The following is a 21,307-nucleotide window of genomic DNA, read 5'->3' on the forward strand; positions in this document are numbered from 1 at the left end:
CCCTCCTCCCTATGTGTGACCCGCCTCCTATATGTTACCATGCCCCACCCTGCTTGACCCCCCTGTGTGTGACCACGGCCCCTGTGTATGACCGCCCCGCCCCCTGTATGTGCCCGGCCCTTGTGTGACCCCGCCCCCTATATGTGGCCCCGCTCCAGTGTGACCCCGCCCCCTGCCTGTGACCCCCCGCCCCTGTGGGTGACCCCGCCCCCTGTATGTGACTCCGCCCACCTGTGTGTGACTCCGCCCGCTGTGTGACCCCGCCACCTGTGTGTGGCTCGCCCCTGTTGTGTGACCCCCTGCCCCATGTGTGTGACCCCGCCCCCCTGTGTGTGATCACGCCCGCTGTGTGTGACCCCGCCCCTCTGGGACCCCGCCTCCCTGTGTTTGGTCCCGCCCACTGTGTGTGACTCCGCCCCCTGTGTGTGACCCCCTGACCCCTGTGTGTGACCCCGCCCCTCTGGGACCCCGCCTCCCTGTGTTTGGTCCCGCCCACTGTGTGTGACTCCGCCCCCTGTGTGTGACCCCCTGACCCCTGTGTGTGACCCCCTGCCCCATGTGAGTGACCCCGCCCCCCTGTGTGTGACCCCACCCCCATGTGTGTGACTCCGCCCCCTGTGTGTGACTCCGCCCCCTGTGAGTGACCCCGCCCCCTGTGTGTGACCCCGCCCCCCCCCGTGCCGGGTGTATGGATGTTGTGGTGTCCCCGGGCGATGGGCCCCGCTCCCGGCCCGGGTTCAGGCGGTGTTCCCCGGGCCTGGGCCTCTCCCTCCTGCTGCTGCTGCTGGTGTGTGTGAGCGGGGCCCGGGCCACTCTCTCCCGGAAGGACATCCGGAAACAGGCGGCAGGCCGCGGGCCCGAGGAGGAGGTGAGGCCCGGGGGGAGGAGGGGGTGACGGAGACGGTAGACCCGGGGGGGAGGGGAGTCCTGTGGGCGGTAACAGGTGACGGCCCCTCCCCCACCCTCCCACCCCCAGCACAACCCCCCCCAGCACTGACCCCTCCCCCCAGCACTGACCCCTCCCCCCAGCACTGACCCCTCCCCCCAGCACTGACCCCTCCCCCCAGCACTGACCCCTCCCCCCAGCACTGACCCCTCCCCCCAGCACTGGTCAACCCCACTCCTGCAGCATTGACTCTTCATTTACCCCCACACCATTGAGGGCACTCTTCCCCTCCCCCCCCCACTCTTCCTCCTCCCCCCCACTCTTCCCCCTCCCCCCCACTCTTCCCCTCCCCCCCCCACTCTTCCCCTCCCCCCCCCACTCTTCCTCCTCCCCCCCCACTCTTCCCCCTCCCCCCCACTCTTCCTCCTCCCCCCCCACTCTTCCTCCTCCCCCCCCACTCTTCCCCTCCCCCCCCCACTCTTCCCCCTCCCCCCCACTCTTCCTCCTCCCCCCCCACTCTTCCTCCTCCCCCCCCACTCTTCCCCCTCCCCCCCCACTCTTCCCCCTCCCCCCCCACTCTTCCCCCTCCCCCCCACTCTTCCTCCTCCCCCCCACTCTTCCTCCTCCCCCCCCACTCTTCCTCCTCCCCCCCCACTCTTCCCCTCCCCCCCCACTCTTCCTCCTCCCCCCACTCTTCCTCCTCCCCCCCCACTCTTCCTCCTCCCCCCACTCTTCCTCCTCCCCCCCCCACTCTTCCTCCTCCCCCCCACTCTTCCTCCTCCCCCCCACTCTTCCTCCTCCCCCCCCCACTCTTCCTCCTCCCCCCCCACTCTTCCTCCTCCCCCCCCCCCACTCTTCCCCCTCCCCCCCCCCACTCTTCCCCTCCCCCCCCCCACTCTTCCCCCTCCCCCCCCCACTCTTCCCCCCCCCCACTCTTCCCCCTCCCCCCACTCTTCCCCCTCCCCCCCCCCCCCACTCTTCCCCCTCCCCCCACTCTTCCCCCTCCCCCCCCCACTCTTCCCCCTCCCCCCACTCTTCCTCCTCCCCCCCCCACTCTTCCTCCTCCCCCCCCCACTCTTCCTCCTCCCCCCCCACTCTTCCTCCTCCCCCCCCCACTCTTCCCCCTCCCCCCCACTCTTCCTCCCCCCACTCTTCCCCTCCCCCCCACTCTTCCTCCTCCCCCCCCCACTCTTCCCCCCCCCCCCACTCTTCCTCCTCCCCCCACTCTTCCTCCTCCCCCCACCCCCCCCCTCTCCCCCCCACTCTCCTCCCCCCCCCCACCCTCCCTCCCCCCCCCCCCACTCTTCCCCCCCCCCCCACTCTTCCCCCCCCCCCCCCCCCTCTTCCTCCTCCTCCCCCCACTCTTCCTCCCCCCCCACTCTTCCTCCCCCCCCACTCTTCCTCCCCCCCACTCTTCCTCTCTGCCCCACCTCCCCACATCACAGCCATGTGATTTATTCAATGCCATCTGACTCTGTCCTGTTCTGACAGTTCAGTTTTCTTTTCAAATAAAGGTGTTAGGAAGTAAGATTTCAGCCTCGTGCATCCCACACTGTGAGATGGTGGTTGGAGGGTCCAAGGGGTGAGTCCCTCAGGGTGCTAGCATGCCTCTGGGAAATGTTCACCTGGCATGCGATTGGCATTAAAGCTGGCAGCACAGTATTACAACAGCCATCCCTCAGTCCCACACATTCACTACTGGTCCCCCTCGATCAGAGATGGTCAGGCGTCCCGATTGTGAGAGTCATGTTGATTGACAGCTCTGTGTTGTTCTGTTAGACCGGACCTTCGAAGCATTTGGTGCAGGAGAGAGGACTGGTCGTCACTGATCCCAAGGCTAGAGATATTCTGAAGGAGCATAAGAGTTACTGTGCTGCCAAGGTGGTAGAGCGACACTTCAGTGGTGACGTTCTGGGCTATGTCACACCCGTGAGTAATGGCGATGGAGGGGGTGTGGGAGTGTGTGTGTGGCTGGGGGGGTGGCGGTGGGTGTTGTATGTTATTACACAGCACTGTCAACAGTGGAGTCCTTAATTTTGGACTCTGTTTGATGCAGTCGCTCTCCAGGGTAGGGTGGGAGGAGAGCAAGGTGCTGTGTGTTTTTTAACCAAACCACGCACAGACAGGGGAGCCAAGCAACTTGTGTCCCACTGAATTATTAACAAGTTTCAAACTTGGTGGGAAGGCACACTTATTCAGGATACAATTTTAAAAGCTGTTTTCACTAGACATTCTGGGAAAAAAATTGATTACAATCTGTTGTTTTCCACACTTCCAGATCTCTGTAAGGCTTTAGTTTGTTCGGGCTAATAGATAGCTGGGAAAGAGTTACAGATTGGAGCTTAATCAGATGATTTGGGTTGGATTATATGTAAAGGAACAAATACCCAGGAGTGAGTTACAGATTGGAATCTAATCAAGGGGTTCTGGGTGGTATATGCACAGAATAACAGATATCTAGGAGTGAGTTACAGACTGGAATCTAATTAAGGGATTGAGACTGTTTTACATTATGGAATAACAGACACCTGGGAGTGAGTTACAGACTGGAATCTAATCAAGGGATTCGTTTGGTGGGGGAGGGGTTTATGTATATAATAACAGATACCCAGGAGTGATTTACAAATCGGAATCTAATTGAGGGATCAGAGTGATTTATATCAACAATAATAGATACCCAGGAATGAGTTACAGACTGGAACCTAATCAACAGGTTTGGGGTGGTTTATATATAGAATAGCAGATACCTGGGAGTGAGTTACAAAACAGAATCTAATTGAAGGGTCAGAGCAATTTTATATGTAGAATACCAGGTGTGCATGAGTGATCTGATCGAGGGGCTCAGGATGGTTTATATATGGAATAGCAGATACCTGGGAGTGAGTTACAGACTGGAATCACATCAAGAAGTTCAAAGTGGTGTATAAAGAAAATAACAGACACCCAGGAGTGAGTTACAGACTGGAATCTAATCGAGAGGTTTGGGATGGTTTATACACAATAACAGACACCCAGGAGTGAGTTACAGACTGGAATCTAATCGAGGGGTTAAGGGTGGTTTATTTGTAAAATAACCGATTCCCAGGAGTGAGTTATAGACCAGCGTCTAATCGAGGCAGTCAGGGTGGTTTATATATAGAATAACAGATACCCCAGTGTGAAATATAGCCTGGAAATATATCAAGGAGTCAGGGTGATTTATATGTAGGTAACAGATACCCAAGAGTGAGTTACAGACTCAAATCTAATTGTGGAGTTTGGTTGGGGGTGAGAGAAGAGGTGGGAGTGGGGCCATGGTTATATTTGGAATAACAGAAGCCCAGAAGCGGATTCTAATCAATGGGTTCAGGATGGTTTATCAACAGAATAACGGTTAGCTAGGTGTGAGTTACAGACTGGGATTTATTTGACAGCCTCAGGTTGTTTATATACAGTTTAATCTCGATATATTTGAGGTACTGCATTTTGGAAATGCAAATCAGGGCAGTACCTGTACACTTCATGGTAAGGTCCTGTGGAGTGTTTCTGTACAGTGAAACCCTGGAGTTTGTAGCTCCTTGAAAGTGGAGTCACAGGTAGATAAGAAGGTGTTTGGTGCGCTTGTCTTTATTGATCAGTGCATTGAGTGTGGGAGTGGGAAAGTCATGTTGCAACTGTACAGGACATTAGTCAGGCCTCTTTTGGAATACTACGTGCAGTTCTGGTCTCCCTGCTATAGGAAGGATGTTGTGAAACTTGAAAGGATTCAGATAAGATTTATTTATAAGGATATTGCCAAAGTTGGAGGGTTTCAGCTACAAGGGAAAGCTGGATAGGCTGGAGCTGTTTTCCCTGGAGTGTCGGAGGCTGAGGGGTGACCTCATAGAGGTTTATAAAATCATGAGGGGCATGGATAGGGTAAATAGGCAAGGCCTTTTCCCTGGGGTGATGGAATCCAGAACTGGAGGGCATAGGTTTAAGGTGAGAGGGCAAAGACTTAAAGGGACCTAAAGGGAAATATTTTCACACAGAGGGTGGTGCGTGCATGGATCGAGCTGCCAGAGGATGTGGTGGAGACTGGTACAATTATAACATTTAAAAGGCATCTGAACGTGTACATGAATAAGGCCAAATGCTGGCAAATGGGACTGGATTAATTTTGGGAATCTCGTCAGCAGTGTTGAGTTAGACTGAAGGCTCTGTTCCCATGCTATACAGCTCTACGACTTTGAGAGGAGAGCAATTTAGAAAGGACATGAGAGGTAACTACTTTACACAGCCAGTGATTAGCGTGTGGAATGAGCTACCAGGCAGTGGTGGATTCCCAGGTACAGTTACAATGTTCAAAAGACATTTGGATAAGGACATGAATGGGAAAAGTTTGGAAGGGTCTGGGCCAGGAGCAGGCAGGTGGGACTTGTTCAGTTTGGGAGCATGGTTTGTGTGCTCTAGTTGGATCAAAGGGTCTGTTCCTGTACATCGCTATGGACGAGACTGTTGGAGAGAGATCGGTTGACCAGAATGGTTGTACGCAAACATGAACTCTGCATCAGTTGGAAAAGCCTGATTTCACTTTGTAAGGTATTGAAGGAAGGTTACACCAACGCCCAGGAAAGTCACCTTTGGAGGTAGCAGTGTGATTGAGATGGTAAGTGGTTCAGTTGTGTCTTTCTGACCAACAGCCGTGTAATAGAGTTACTTCCATAGGATTTCACTCTGTGGAGATGGAAAACAGACCAGGAGACCCCAGCCTGAGAGGAGAGGGGAGCAGAGCAGTGATCCCTCAACCAAGAGGAGGCAAAAACCCAAGGCCTTCCCCCTCGGTGGTGTTCTTGTGGAGTCATTAATGACTTGGTTATATGCATGTAGCTCATAATCGGAAAGCTCAAGATGGTAAGACATTTGTAAATGTAATAAACAGTGAAGGTTGGAATAAATTGCAAGACACAGGTTTATGAAGCGGTCAAATATGTCAGTTGGAATTTAGTGCAGCGATTTATGAAGTGATATATCTTGGTAGATTGAATTAGATAATAAAAAAAGGCACAACTTTAAAGAGAGTTCAAGGACATGAATGTTTGAAGGTGGTGTGGCAGGGAAGGAGGCACGATGGTGCAGTGGTCTTGTCACTGGGCTAGTAATGCTCTGGGGAACTGGGTTCAAAACCCATCACAGCTGATTGTGCAATTTGATTTCAACTAAAACTAATCTGCAACTGAAGTCTCAGGGATGACCATGGGACCACAGTTAATCGTCTGAAAACCCATCGTGCTCACTGATCTTATTTAGGGAAGGAAAGCAGCCATTCTGGCCTATATGTGACTCATACCAGCAACTGTAAAGAGACAGTTGATGGCTTTGTAAAGAGACAGAGTACAGTTTCCCAGGTACAGAGTACAAACACAAGGAGGTCCCGGTTCCTTTATCAAACACTGGCTAGATCCCAGTGGGAATATTGTTACCGATTCTGGCCATCAGATCGAAACTGGAGTAGGCCATTTGGCCCCTTTGATCATTCAGTGACGAAGAAAGCTGAGGCCATCATGATAGCAGGGAAAAGATGTCCTAGAGTGTTTTGTAGGTTGACCTTGTTCTGTTTTATGGGAGGCCAGAGGAATTTATTCACAGTCCAGCTTTGGTGGGACACTCAGCAGCAAGAGACGCACTCAAAGGCTTGTGTCATAATTCTCTTTCTCCTACTGACCCGGTTCAATTCTTGTCTCTGTCTTTCAGTGGAACAGTCACGGTTATGAAATCACTAAGACCTTTGGTGGTAAATTCACCTTAATTTCCCCAGTTTGGCTTCAGATCCAGAGAAAGGGAGTTCAGCTTTATTACGTCACTGGTCACCATGACATAGACCAAGGTATTATCTCTATCTTGATCTGTACTTTGTATCGAACGCTCTTACGTTAATTTTAACCCCACTGCCTCACAACCTTCCCATCACACTGCCAACACAATCTGGTCACTGTGGAGCAGACTTGATGTGAAATATTGTGTGGGCTTGTGTCTCTATAACCAGATGGGCCAACATGGTGATTAGACGCTCAGACCATCGCCTGTCGAGTTAATTTTCAGCAACAGGCCAGGCTGGTGAAGGTAGAGGTATGGTCACAAAGTTCTGATTTAACTAACGTTGGCTTAAACAAGACCCTGAACGGGACAACACAAAAATGGTCTTCACATCCCAAAGTCCCAAAGCAGTTTTCAGCCAAGGGAAGACTCTGAAATATTGTCACTGTAATAACATGGCTGTGCCTCAAATAGCACAGTCTGAATCACAAGTTGATGATGTGCAGGAGCCGGTGTTGGACTGAGGAGAACAAGGTTAAAAACCGCACAACACCACGTTATAGTCCATTAGGTTTATTTGGAAGCACTAGCTTTCGGAGCATTGTTCCTTCATCAGGTAGATGTGGAGCAGGATCGTAAGACACAGAATTTATAGCAAAAGATTCCAGTGAGAGGTGATGGTGGAGGCAGCTACAATAGCAATATTGAGAGGTATCTTGACCGATACATGAATAGGCAGGGAACAGATGGCTATGAGGCATGTCGGCAAAAGGCTTTTAGATTGGTGGGCCGAAGGGCCAGTTCCTGTGCTATCCTCTTCTTTGTTCACCCAACTTGGCCAATCCTTGAGGCCAGGCTTCCTGGATGGGTTTTCCAGCTGTCTGGTTGGATATCCGTTTCTGCCAATCGGTTGAGTGATCAGACCATGTCCCGGGGCCACCTGACCTGAGTTGGTTCCCGGCTGAGTCGTTTGGGGCTGGTTATTGGTAACTCACAGAGAGCCAGGGAGTGAAGAATGAGGGAGGAGGTGAGGAACTGGGGTGGTCTGATCAGCTGGCAATGGGGAGCCAGCTGTCTAGCTTTCCAGCAACTGGTGGGCACAACAGACGCAAACAAGGCGGAGGGGCCTAGAGTAGACAGGTCTCTCCCACCGTGTACTGAGAATACCTGCCAAAGGAAGTGATCAGAATAGTTTTAGATGAGAGGTTATGTGTAGCTGCAGGCAGCCCAGTGGTGATATGATGAGAAAGGTTAACATGGAAGGCAGGCCTGGACTGTGTGATGGTGTCACACAGTCATCATCTGATTCCAAAGTAGAAGGCTTTCTTGTTAAACACATGAGTCAGAGACATTAAACCGTCCATTCTGACAGAGCGTCCGTACTGCTGTGTTACATCCCCCTAGCTACTTTATATGTTGGCTAGCCTTATTATAAATGTATCATTGGCCACCTTTGACTTGCTTTCTGATGGAGGAGACTTACTGTAGAGGGAATTGGTTCAGCTGGTTTTGGTGACCATCGTCCCTGTCTCTAACCCCTTGCTTGTGTGTGTTTTATTGATGAACAGGGTGGATGAAGAATGTGAAAGCAGAATTTGAAGCAGTCCGTTTTGGTGAGTAAGGTATTTTTTAATTTACCTGTTTCCTTATCCCAGTCTATGTTCCAACTCTCAAAATGTGGCAATCTCTCCCATCTCTGAGTACCGGGTTTGCCTTCCAGCTGAATCCCTGGTCGATAACACAGTGCGCTCACTCTCTCCCCCTCCGAGTTGCAGTCTATATGATAGAGTGATATCGTTGGTGATATAGTGTATGAAAGTCGGGAAGTTACACTGCATCTTCGATCTTACTTCAGACCATAGCTCGAATATTGAGCTGCATCCTGGTCACCACACTTTTCAGGAAGGACATGAGGCTCTGTCAGAGAGTGGAGAGCAGATTTATCAGAACAGTACCAAAGGTGAGGGAGTCTAGATCGAGCGGGGTTTGGAGGGATATGGGCCGGGTGCTGGCAGGTGGCACTAGATTGGGTTGGGATCTAGTCAGCATGGACAGGTTGGACCGAAGGGTCTGTTTCAGTGGTGTACATCTCTGTGACTCTATGACTCTAATCTGCTGTTGTTGGAGAAAAGGAGACTGAGAGGGGATTGGATGGAGGTCAGTGAGGTTCTGACAGATGTTCGGGAAGATGGACAGAGAAAAGCTGTCCCCAGTAGGCTGATGGCCAAGGACGAGGAGAGACAGGTTGGCGGTTTTGGAGAAGAGTTGCAGGGGAAGGCCAGTTTCATACAGTGGATGTAACTCCCGGCACGAAATGAAGACACAAGGACGTTGAGTTACAGTAAGTTTGCAGATGACACCAAAATTGGAGGTGTAGTGTACAGCGAAGAGGGTTACCTCAGATTACAACAGGATCTGTACCAGATGGGCCAATGGGCTGAGAAGTGGCAGATGGAGTTTAATTCAGATAAATGCGAGGTGCTGCATTTTGGAAAAGCAAATCTTATCAGAACTTATACACTTAATGGTAAGGTCCTAGGGAGTGTTGCTGAACAAAGAGACCTTAGAATGCAGGTTCATAGCTCCTTGAAAGTGGAGTCGCAGGTAGATAGGATAGTGAAGAAGGCATTTGGTATGCTTTCCTTTATTGGTCAGAGTATTGAGTATAGGAGTTGGGAGGTCATGTTGCTGCTGTACAGGACATTGGTTAGGCCACTGTTGGAATATTGCGTGCAATTCTGGTCTCCTTCCTATCGGAAAGATGTTGTGAAACTCGAAAAGGTTTAAAACAAATTTACAAAGATGTTTCCAGGGTTGGAGGATGTGAGCTATAGGGAGAGGCTGTACAGGCTGGGGCTGTTTTCCCTGGAGCATCGGAGGCTGAGGGGTGACCTTATAGAGGTTTACAAAATTATGAGGGGCATGGATAGGATAAATAGGTAAAGTTTTTTTCCCTGGGTCGGGAGTCCAGAACTAGAGGGCATAGGTTTAGGGTGAGAGGGGAAAGATATAAAAGAGACCTAAGGGGCAACATTTTCACGCGGAGGATGGTACGTGTATGGAATGAGCTGCCAGAGGAAGTGGTGGAGGCTGAGACAATTGCAACATTTAAAAGGCATTTGGATGGGTATATGCATAGGAAGGTTTGGAGGGATATGGGCCAGGTGCTGGCAGGTGGGAATAGATTAGGTTAGATGAGATATATGGTTGGCATGGACGGGTTGGACTGAAGGGTCTGTTTCCATGCTGTACATCTCTATGACTCTGAGTGGACACTCTCGGGGAAATAAATGGATGGAATGAGGAAATATGGCTGATCGGATTGGTGTGCAAAAGGTTGGCATGGACTGAATGGGCAGAATAACCTGCATTGTGCCATATTGTGTTGTCCCGTGGTGGGGTTAGTGTCCATTACGTGTTTAAGACCATAAGACATAGGAGTGGAAGTAAGGCCATTCGGCCCATCGAGTCCACTCCGCCATTCAATCATGGCTGATGGGCATTTCAACTCCACTTACCCGCAATCTTCCTGTAGCCCTTAATTCCTTGTAACATCGAGAAGACATTGAGCGTCCCGGCCTCCACTGCACTCTGCGGCAATGAATTCCACAGGCCCACCACTCTCTGGCTGAAGAAATATCTCCACATTTCTGTTCTGAATTTACCCCCTCTAATTCTAAGGCTGTGTCCACGGGTCCTAGTCTCCTCGCCTAACGGAAACAATTTCCTAGCGTCCACCCTTTCTAAGCCATGTGTGTTGGTCTAGGCAATCCCTCCTCGTTGAAAATGTTCAGCCATCTTGATTGGATTGGTTTCAAGCCACAGTTTAAAATTGAAATTTGTCGTGGGAACTGGAACGCCTCAGAAAGAAGTCCATCTCTTCTCTCATCTGTTAATGATCGCAGATTCCAGCAAATATCACCAGACTCTCAAAGTCATGCTAACCCCGGCCTGCTTTTCCTTTGGCAACTTAAGGAGCTGAAAATTGAAAAGAAGTCCCAGGAGTCCATCCAACCCATCCCAGAATTAAATTCTCTCCCTGAGTTGTTATCTCCTCAATGATTCGGCCAGACCTCCCTAACAATCCATTCCACACATTTCCTCAGCGAAAAGGCATCTGGGTGTACACTGTAGGTTGTAAGCTTGCACCCACATCTCAGTACTCTGGTTTACAACAGTATGAAACATCTTACCGGGGTTCAGTTGAACAATTTTCTTAAGAAGCTAGATAACATTGCTCCCCAGTGATAATAGCGTGGTGTGTGGCATCTGTAAGGCTGTATCACTGCCTGTACATTCAGGCTGAGTGATCAGAGCTGTACGCTGCTCACTGTGTGACTGTACCACTGCCTGTACATTCAGGCTGGAGTGATCAGAGCTGTACGCTGCTCACCGTGTGACTGTACCACTGCCTGTACATTCAGGCTGAGTGATCAGAGCTGTACGCTGCTCACCGTGTGACTGTACCACTGCCTGTACAGTCCCTTTGACACTTTTTTTAAAGTTGATTGTGTTTTTCTTGTTTCTGTTCTGCCCTTTCAGTTCCTCGGATTTTGTTTGATTCCTGGATGTACCGTGACTATGAAAGTCTTTTTAACAGCGAGGATGAAATCGAAGAGCTGTCGGAAGCATTGGTGCAGACCGCAAAGGTCAGTGAGTCCCCTTCGGGGGCTGTGCGTCACCCTCGGCAGTCAGTTACCCGGGAAGGCAGTGGGATCTTTCCCCTCTCCCTAAGTTGGTCATTTCCCTGAGAAAGCAGAGCGATCTCCTGGTGAGTTAGTTCCCTGAGGACCGTCAGTGGTTTCTAGCTGCGTAACGTAGTGGTTTAGTTCTCTCCCTGAAGCTGCCGAACATGGACCTGACCGGCTGGATGTTTGGGTAAAGTTGAAATACTGGTCAGGAGTGGGAATGTTGGGTTAGGCCGAGATAGACCGGGAATGTCAGGTTAAGGCCAGAACGGTCTGGGGATGTCAGATGAGGGCAGTGGTGGACTGAGAATGTCGGGTGAGGGCCAGAGCTGCCTGGGAATGCCACGTTGAGACCAGGATTCAACTGGGAATGTTAGATTAGGACCAGAGGGAGGTGGGAGTGTCATGTTAGGGCCGGAGTGATCTGGGAATGTCGGGTGGGGGCCGGTGTGATCTTGGGAACATCAGGTGAGGCCGGTGTGGGCTGGGAATGTTGGGTGAGGGCTGGAATGTACTGGGAATATTTGGTTAGAGTCAGCATGGACTGGGAATGTTGGGTGAGGGCCAGGATGGACTGCGAATGTCCAGTTAGGACCGAAATAGTCCAGGAATGTCAGGTCAGGACTGGGCTGGACTGGGAATGTCAGGTTAGGACTGGACTGGGCATGTCAAGTTAGGACTGGACTGGGAATGTCCAGACAGGTGCAGTCAGTCGCAGGAAGGCACTGAGCTTCACTTGGCCCAATGAGAAAGGTCTAAGGTGTGGGCAGTGCTCGTCCCAGGCCTACATTGTCCCTGAACCCAGATGTGGAGGAGCTTCAGCCAATCCTGCTCAATCCCTGGGGGATGGCTCTTTGACCGAGGAAGTGATTAAACTTTGTGTACAGGCTTCTCCCATTCCGAATGTCGACCAGTGTATCCTGGTACAGTTCCTCAGCATCTGGGTCCTAAACCTGAGCTGGGATAGAGAGAGGGCCCGGGATTGCTTAGTATATCGCGAGTCACTGTCCATCTTCACACTGAGTCTCTCGAGGGAAGTTCCAGTTCAGTGAATCTCTCCCAGCAGACGGCGGGAAGGGTTAGTGCAGCCAGTACAGGAGGAAGTGATCCTTTGACCTGCCCTGCTGTGCAGCACATTGAGCTACCTGTGACCAACAAGGGCCGGTTTATGGGGACTTCCAGCCAAAGCTGCCAGGTTGTGCACGAACCACTTTCAAACTCCATTCTCTGGGGCTTGACCTCAGTCTGACTGACTGCTCCGTCCTGTCAGTGCAATCATTTACTGTGGGTTTGGTCAAGTCGAGACATTTGTGAGGGTTTAGCCCAAGTGTCCCGGTATTGTGTGAGTGCTTTGGATATTAAAATGCCTAATTACCCCCTCCTTTTATTATTGATGTTTTAAAAATGTATTGGACTGTGTTTTATGTGCTGTGCTCATATGGTTGTGACGTTTTATTCCTTTTAGATTTCTATACTCTTTGTATTGAGCTTGAATCTCTCTGCTTCATTATGAATCCTACAACTGGGGTAGCACGGTGGCTCAGTGGTTAGCACTGCTGCCTCACAGCACCAGGGACCCAGGTTCGATTCCAGCCTCGGGCAACTGTCTGTGTGGAGTTTGCACGTTCTCCCCGTGTCTGCGTGGGTTTCCTCCCCACAGTCACGAAGATGTGCAGGTTAGGAGAATTGGCCATGCTAAATTGCCCATAGTGCTAGGTGCATTAGTCAGAGGGAAGTGGGTCAGGGTGGGTTACTGTTTGGCGGGTCAGTGTGGACTTGTTGGGCCGAAGGGCCTGTTTCCACACTATAGGGAATCAAATTGTCACAAGCTTCCTTTTAAAATTTCATTTTAATCTCTGATTTTATAATCATCCAGGTAGTCTAGTTTTGAATTTCCTTTCTTTCTGATCCTGGGAATGTAACTATTGTACACCTGAGCAGTCTCCCCTCTGCACGTCCTCATTGGTGACTGACTATTCTGCCTAGTTTTGGATCCAGTCCACTTGAACTAGCTCATTTTTCACTTCTTTGACATTAGCTCTTTCCAGTGAAGTTTATTTTCGCTTGGTTTTACCTCCTCTTCTTCCATCGCACTCGCTGTCAGATCACGTTGCAGTCGCTGTTTCCTAAACCCACAATTTGTATTTCAATGGTACCTTTAATGTCACAGCACCTTCCGAGCTGCCTCACAGGGACATCATAAAATGGCGCCCTGTCGAGTCATGGAGCCAACTCTTTTGGCCAACTAGTCCCTGCCAGCCATGTTCTCACACCTCCCTGCGTTTGACCTGTATCTCTCCAAGCCTTTCCTGATCACGTACCTAACCAAATGTCTTCCTAATGTTGTAACTATACCCGCATCCAACACACCCTCTGTGTAAACAAAAAAGTCCCTTAAACCCTTTTTAAATCTTTCTCCTCCCACCTTAAAAATGTTCCCCCTAGTTATGAACTCCCCCACTCTCGGGAAAAGACCCTTACCTATACCCCTCACGGTTTTATCGAAGGTCGTCCCTCAACCTCCAGTAGTAAAAAATCCTGTTCTTTCCAGCCTCTCCTTATAACTCAAGCCCTCCGTTCCCGACAATATCCTGGTAAATCTTCCCTGAGCCCTCTCCAGTTTGGTTAGATAACTGAAAGCCTTGTCAAAGAGATAGTTTTTAAGGAGGAGAAGGCATAGAGAGACCCACACACTCAGCAGTTAGGGAGCACAAACAGTGGCTTCCACCTGCACACTATCTCAATGAGGAATTGTCAACTCACCCAGGCATGTGTCACAGCAACGACAGGAGATGACCAATCATAGTGAGAGAATTAAACTATTACACCTTGACTGATGGTGAAATTACCACCGCTGAATCTCCTACTATCGACCTCCGGGGTGGGGAGGGGGGCAAACCAATGACTACAAACTGAACTAGACTAGCCAGACAAATACACTCTCCAAAGCCTGTCCACCACCTCCAAGGCACGAGTCTGGAGTGTGATGGCACACTCCCCACTTGCCTGGAAGGGTTCATTCCTTAGCTGTCTGTGGGTCAAAATCCCGAAATTCCCGCATACGGCCTGGAGCTGGTGATGGCTCACCAACAGGGCTGTAATATTTCCAGGGGCATCCACGTGCTTTCTACCTATTTAATAAATGCCCCCCCAATGTAACATGCTCCCCTAGCCCCTCTTCATTCCCCAGTACCCAGTACCACTTCCTCTCTCTCTAAACGGATAACACTGTGCAGGAAAGGGCTTGGACACAAATATTCAGGAATTCCTTTCCCTGTACCCTGTCCATGTTATACTAAGTAAAGTTCCAATTATCACTGCTATATCGTTCATACATTCTCTGTAATTTTCCAGCTCTGATTCTCTCCTGTTGTTTGGTGAGGTCAGTGTTATACAGTAACATAACAGCTTCTTTAATGTTCCTGGAGTCGTACTAAGTAGACACTGACCTTGGCCCCTGAGTCATATTACTCCTCTCCAGCAGTCTGGTAGTTTCGCTGATGATTACTTCCACCGTACCCGCTTGTCTGACCTTATCTATCATTCCCTGAATAATGTGTAATCTGAAATATGTGGGCCCAGTCTGCCTGTTTTGGAGCCAGGTCTCCATTACTGCTGCTATATCCTCATCACATTCCTGCAGCTCATCAAATCCAGCTTCGCCTATCTCTCATTCCGCCCATGCCAGATCCCTTCTATCCCTTCCCATTCCCTGCCAAATAAGTTTAATATTTCAGGAGAAAACGAGGACTGCAGATGCTGGGGATCAGAGTTGAGGGTGTGGTGCTGGAAAAGCACAGTAGGTCAGGCAGCATCCGAGGAACAGGAGAATCGATGTTTCGGGCAAAAACTCTGCCTCGGGAATGAGCCCCATGCCTGGTGAAGAGCATATGCCCAAAACATCGATTCTCCTGCTCCTCAGAGCCTGCCTGGCTTGCTGCGCTTTTCCAGCAAGTTTAATATTGTCCTTGGTAAACCTTTCTGTCCCAGTTCTGTTGACCTGTCCACCTTTGAGTCTGAAATGTATCTGCCTTTGTACTCCTTGTATACACACTTGACTGTTTATTTTTGACCATTTCCACCCCCCACCAGGCTGAGGAGTTTGATGGCTTTGTCTTGGAGATATGGAGTCAACTTGGTGGTCAGAAACGCAAGTAAGTGAAGTTACGTCTGTTGTGAGCTTCGAGGTCGTGAGAGGTTATTTGTCTGATGCATCTTATCTTCCACAGTTTTCTATCAAAGATTTAATAGTTAGGAGGAGAATTGCAAGTCCTTTTGACCATCGAGTCAAACAGCGTGGAAACAGACCCTTCGGTCTGCCCCCCACACCAAGTCCACCAGGTTTCCCAAACTCAACGAGTCTCATTTGCCTGCATTTGTCCCAAATCCCTTTAAACCTTTCCTATCAATGTACCTGTCCAAATATATTCTAAATGCTGTAATTGTAGCAGCCTCCACCACTCCCTCTAACAGCTCACTCCATACACACACCACCCTCTTTGTACCTCAGGTCCCTTTGAAATCTTTCCCCTCTTACCTTGAACCCATGCCCTCGAGTGAAAGGACCTTTGCCGTTCACCTTACCTGTGCCTGTCATGATTTTCTAAACCTCGACAAGATCACCCCTCAGCCTCCAATCCTTCAGTGACAGAAATCCCAGCCTATCCAGCCTCTCCTTATAACTCAAACGCTCCCGTCCCAGTAACATGCTGGTAAACCCTTTTTTGGACCCTTTCCAGTTTACTAACATCCTTCCTCTATCAGGGCCACCATCTATGACCGGTTAACCAGAGATGCATGCAGTTGTGAGAGAAATTGATTGGCTATCCTACTCATTGAGCTTGTCGAGGTGAATTTATGATCTTGCTGTAACAAAAGCTCCGAGAATATCGAGTGGGTGTTTGAGATATTTATGGAGGCTGTTTCTACAGCACTCCTCCTGTATTGCAGTATGCCAGGTACGATCATTATTAATGGTTTTCCCAGTAATATAATGGGCTTTTATAATAAAAGGTTTAGAATACACAAGTTGAGCAGTTCCCCCTGCAATGCTACAGTCTTAGTTCATAAGATGAGAAGGTTTTACACTTGAAGGATGATTTGTCTTTGATGTTGTTAAGTGTGCATGAACCGTATGCAGGTGGCGGTTACTTTCCTGGGCTCCAGATTTAAATATGTAGATGTTGTGTTAGAAAGTGTCAACTTGTCACATGTAGCTTTGTAAATACACAGCAAACTATCTATTAACCGGCACCTATGGGACCAGGAGAGTGCCAGTTTAACAGGTAATTCAGTTGATCCACAATAGACCCCCGCATAATCAATGTGAAAACACACAATAACTTTTTTTTAAAAAACTGTATTGATTTGTGGAAAGTCTGTGTTGCTGGCTGGCCAGCAGTTGCCTGCGATAAGGTGGTGGTGAGCTGCCTTCTTAAACCACCAGCCAAGAGCAATGTAATGCATACATGTCACTGGGGTACTTTATTTACAGCAGAATGCAACGTTTCCTTAAATAAAACTTAACGGCAGAGAGCCTCGTCTCCCGTACCTGCAACTGACTACTCGAACACTGTAATAATACCGTCGACTTCTGGCATATAATCTTTAGTCAATTTAACAAGAATGCCCTTTCATAAGGTGCTGGTTGAAATAAAGTTTGCTGTAACTACAAAAGGGTATAAAGGTTAGCTCCAGGTCTGTCCTTCACCACCTATCACAGAACCTTGTAGACATACAAAATAAATCAGACTGGAAGCTGCAACCCTGCTAGCCATTGGCAGACAGTAGATGTAAGTGGTTGGGGTCTGATTCCTGCAGTGTTGGAGCTGTAAGTACCAGCAGCAGAATGAATTGGATGTGTGGCTGTGTCCCTATATAAAGGAAAACAAGGTCTGACTTTGGCCTTGACAACTTGTGGTGGAAAGAAAGGATCTTGTCACATCAATACTCACGGTGCAGCGAGTGGTTCCTTAAGAGAGAGAGAGACCCTGGTCAGGAAAATAAGCCTTGGGGGAGGTGTGGGCAATAATAGTTTTTCCATCAACATTCATCCAGCAAGTGAGGCATTCTGACAGAGGGTTTGTCAGGTTTTAAAATGGTCAAGACACCGGGTGCTGGCATCACTCTAATGGTGAGGTTAGAGACGAAGAGGTTGCAAGTGTTCTGTGAGACCTGGCCTATACAGCAGAGGGCAGAAGTGTAACAGGAATCCCAGAATACCCAGAGAGCTGATCATCCCGAAACAGGAAGGTCGGGGCTCCATACTCATAAAAGACCCAGGAAGTTTGGGAGAATGGTGGCAATAATGAATTTGAACATACTTTACTTGTCAGATAGTTTTAGTCCGGTGATGCCTTTTCAGTCAGTGACTTTAAGTTGTGCAGTTTTAGATATTATTTGCAGTTTAAAGATATGTGTACCAGCTTGGTTAGAGTATTACAGTGATTTACTGAATAATGACATTTGGAACAAAGTTAAGACACATAAATGTCATGCTGCTTTGTGTTTGGTGTTGAGAACACATTGAAGTTACTGAGAGGAAGTGTAGTTCTGTGTACAGTAACTGGGGTAAGCAGAGATCTTGTCTCCTGTGAGATACTTACGTTGTTGAGTAACTCTTTCAGAAAAGCATAAATGAAATGTGACAGGAGCGTAAGGCAGTTAATGTTTGGGAAAATCAGTGAATCTACAGTTTACCCAGTCACAACTTCATTGTGAATGCAGACCAAAACTCGGATGTTTCTGGTCAGTGCTGGACAGACATGAGTGACATTAGAGAATGAGGTTCTGAGAGGTAAAAAACGTTGCTTGCTTTTTCAGGGACATAATTCAAATTATTCAACTCCATAAACATTAAGTAAGAGCTGCAGGTAACAGTATTTGTGATGAAGAGTACGTAGGACAAAGATGATGGAAGAGATTATTGCGAAGTGTACCTGGGTTCAATTCCCGCCTCGGGTGACTGACTGTGTGGAGTTTGCACATTCTCCCTGTGTCTGCGTGGGTTTCCTCCGAGTGGTCCGGTTTCCTCCCACAGTCCAAAGATGTGCAGGTCAGGTGAACTGGCCATGCTAAATTGACCATAGTGTCAAATGCATTAGGGGTAAATATGGGGAATGGGTCCGGGTGGGTTACTCTTCGGAGGGTCGGTGTGGACTTGTCGGGCCGAAGGGCCTGTTTCCACACTGTAGGGAATCTAATCTAATCTAATCTTTTACGTTCTTGTGTGAGATGTGAATATTGTGGGTGAGCTGATCTTGAACTGTTGGGTTTTCTCAGCTGTGCCAGAGGGCAGACAGGAGTCAGCCCAATGGTGTGGCGTCAGAGTCACACTGGGATTAAATTCAACCAAACGGCTTTTTAACAAAGGCTGCGTGCTCTGAATTAGACTGGTTTTCATTTCTAATACCTTATTAAATGTAAATTTCACCATCTATTATGGTCGTATTTGAACATTAACCTGGAGTAGTGAAGGTCAGGGACACAAACCACTGCTTTCTATGTTCTAGCTTGGCTTGACAGATGGAAGATGCCACCATGTTGTATAATAAGACTTCCATTAGTACAAGACTTTGAGATATTGCCAGAAGGTACAAGACCAAGGCGGGTATTTTCATTTTACAGTTTGGTGGGTCCCCCAAAAGCCAGGTAAGTCTAGCTGGTTGGAGACACTGAGAACTGCAGATACTGGAGAGTCCGAGTGAAGCTGGGGAAAAAAGCATATCAGGTCAAGCAGCATCAGGGAAGGAGGGAGTCGATGTTAAAGTCGATGTTCCTTTCATCAGGAATCCGACCCCCCGCCCCCGCCCCCCAAAAGGGCAGATCATGAATTGGATGACAATCTGAAAGCAAATGGGGGAAATCCTTTTTGCAGAGAGTGGGTCTAGAATGGACTACACTGCCTGAGAGAATGGACTGCACTGCCTGAGAGAATGGTGGAGGCAAAGTGAGTTGAAGCATCCCAAAGGGAATGGTCTGCACAGGTAACATGGGTGAGGTTATGGGGAGAAGATGGCAGGATGGACATAAGGGATTTGCTGATCTGGAGAGCCAGTCAGGAGGCAAAATGGCCTCCTCCAGACCAGTGCTGGACTAACTCAGTGAGAGCTTGGTGATCCCCATTACTATTCTACAGATTCATTGAATAAACTGACTGTAAATTACAGTCAGTCACATAACTGAGCACCTACTGTGCAACAACATTCCAACATATAACTCTGGTGGATGCCTGCTATCTGGTTGTGTGCTGCATGGTACCTGACTGGCTCACTACAATACACATTGTCACAGTACAGCCCTCAGACAGTGATCTAATTCTGTGCTGTGTGTATCTGACTGTGTTATTGATGGTGTGTCCTGTCTGTCTTGCTGTGTGTATCTGACTGTGTTATTGAATGGTGTGTGTCCTGTCTGTCTTGCTGTGTGTATCTGACTGTGTTATTGAATGGTGTGTGTCCTGTCTGTCTTGCTGTGTGTATCTGACTGTGTTATTGAATGGTGTGTGTCCTGTCTGTCTTGCTGTGTGTATCTGACTGTGTTATTGAATGGTGTGTCCTGTCTGTCTTGCTGTATAATATGTGCTATCTACCTCTTGTGGTAGTGTGCTGTGTCTGACTGTGTAGCTGTATATGTTTACGACGAGAGTTTCTGACATGCCCAGGGCCCGTTGCCTTTTCTCAGTGTTTCTGTCACAGTGACTCTTGATCCTCCATGGAGTACCCAGCACAGAGTGAGAGCAGTTGGTCTAACAGCTGATGCCAACCTTTCTGCCCAGTACAGCCCCCCCTCCCAGAATCCTTCATCTGGCCATCTCAATATCTCTTTCATTTGCTTCCCCCCGCCCCCTGCAAAAAATGACATTTTACTTCACTGTCAGTTTTCAGAGGAGAGTATGTGAGGGCCGAGTCGTTGCTGACCCATTTTGAGTTTCTGGCTGTTTTGGACTCAATACATATTTGCCAACGTGTTGACCCTTATTCTATAGACATGTAATGTGCATAGCCGGGATTAAAAACAGAAAATAGGAACAGGAGTAGGCCATTCAACCCATCGGGCCTTCCCCTGCTATTCCACACAGCTGACCTTCGACCTCGACACACTCTCCCCTCGTTCCTCGACATCTTTAGCTTCCAGAAATCTATTTGTTTCTTATATATATCCATTGAACCAGTTTCTACTGTGTTCTGTGGGAATGAATTCACCAGGTTTGCTAACATCTTGTTTGAAAATATTCCTCCTCATCTCAGTCCTAAATGGCTTCCCCCGTATCCTGACAGAATAACACCTGATTCTGGGCTCACCAGTTGGAGGAAACATTCTCCTTGTATCCAGTGAGTCCAGCTTTACCAGAATTTAACATGTCTGAATGTGGGTCCCTTTCATTCCCCAGTGAATACAGCCCCAAGTAATCTGGGTCCTCCTCGCAAGACTGACCTGTCTTCCCAGGAAGCAAACGGGTGAGCCTCCACTGCATTCCCCGCTATGGCAAATATCTCCTTCCTGAATGTGAGCAGAGCAAAGCTGTACGCAACACCCTGAGAGTGGTCCCACCCAAGTCACTACAGCTGCAGTAAATCTCCCTTCCCCTGGATTGCAATCCTCTTGCAATGAATGCCAAATATTATCTGCCTCCGAGCTGCCTTTGGTCCCCACCTGGATAGAATTGGCTGTGTTCGCTGCGGTTTGTTTTTGATGGAGTGTTGCTGTGCAGTCTGGAATTCTGACTCACAACACACAAGCACCGATAACTGGGACTGTCATTGGGAGGGAGGGGTGCTTCAGTCCTTAAGGCAGTTTGTTTTGAACTGTGGAGTTCTGAGGAGCTCTGTCGGTCTGGGGAAGAAAAAAAAGAATTTCTCCTGCAGTCAGCTCCTCTCCTCACAGACTCTGTGTGTGTGTGTGTGTGTGTGTGTGTGTGGGGTGGGGGGGGGGGCATTGTGTGTGTGTGTGTGGGGGG

The 21,307-nt window shown here is 49.0% G+C and overlaps 1 protein-coding gene across 1 annotated transcript in view; it reads left to right on the top strand.

The window, feature by feature from the left end:
- The first annotated feature begins 664 nt into the window (after positions 1-664).
- chid1 (chitinase domain containing 1) overlaps positions 665-21,307 on the top strand; it is a 90,313-nt gene continuing 69,670 nt past the window's right edge. The window contains exons 1-6 of the mRNA XM_060838375.1: positions 665-868; positions 2,666-2,815; positions 6,599-6,731; positions 8,230-8,274; positions 11,204-11,310; positions 15,442-15,503. Coding sequence (XP_060694358.1) covers positions 689-868; positions 2,666-2,815; positions 6,599-6,731; positions 8,230-8,274; positions 11,204-11,310; positions 15,442-15,503 — 677 coding nt within the window. The 5' untranslated portion in view covers positions 665-688. The remainder of the gene's footprint in view (positions 869-2,665; positions 2,816-6,598; positions 6,732-8,229; positions 8,275-11,203; positions 11,311-15,441; positions 15,504-21,307) is intronic.

Source organism: Hemiscyllium ocellatum, chromosome 18 (assembly GCF_020745735.1).
Source record: "Hemiscyllium ocellatum isolate sHemOce1 chromosome 18, sHemOce1.pat.X.cur, whole genome shotgun sequence".
Classification (NCBI taxonomy): Eukaryota; Metazoa; Chordata; class Chondrichthyes; order Orectolobiformes; family Hemiscylliidae; genus Hemiscyllium; species Hemiscyllium ocellatum.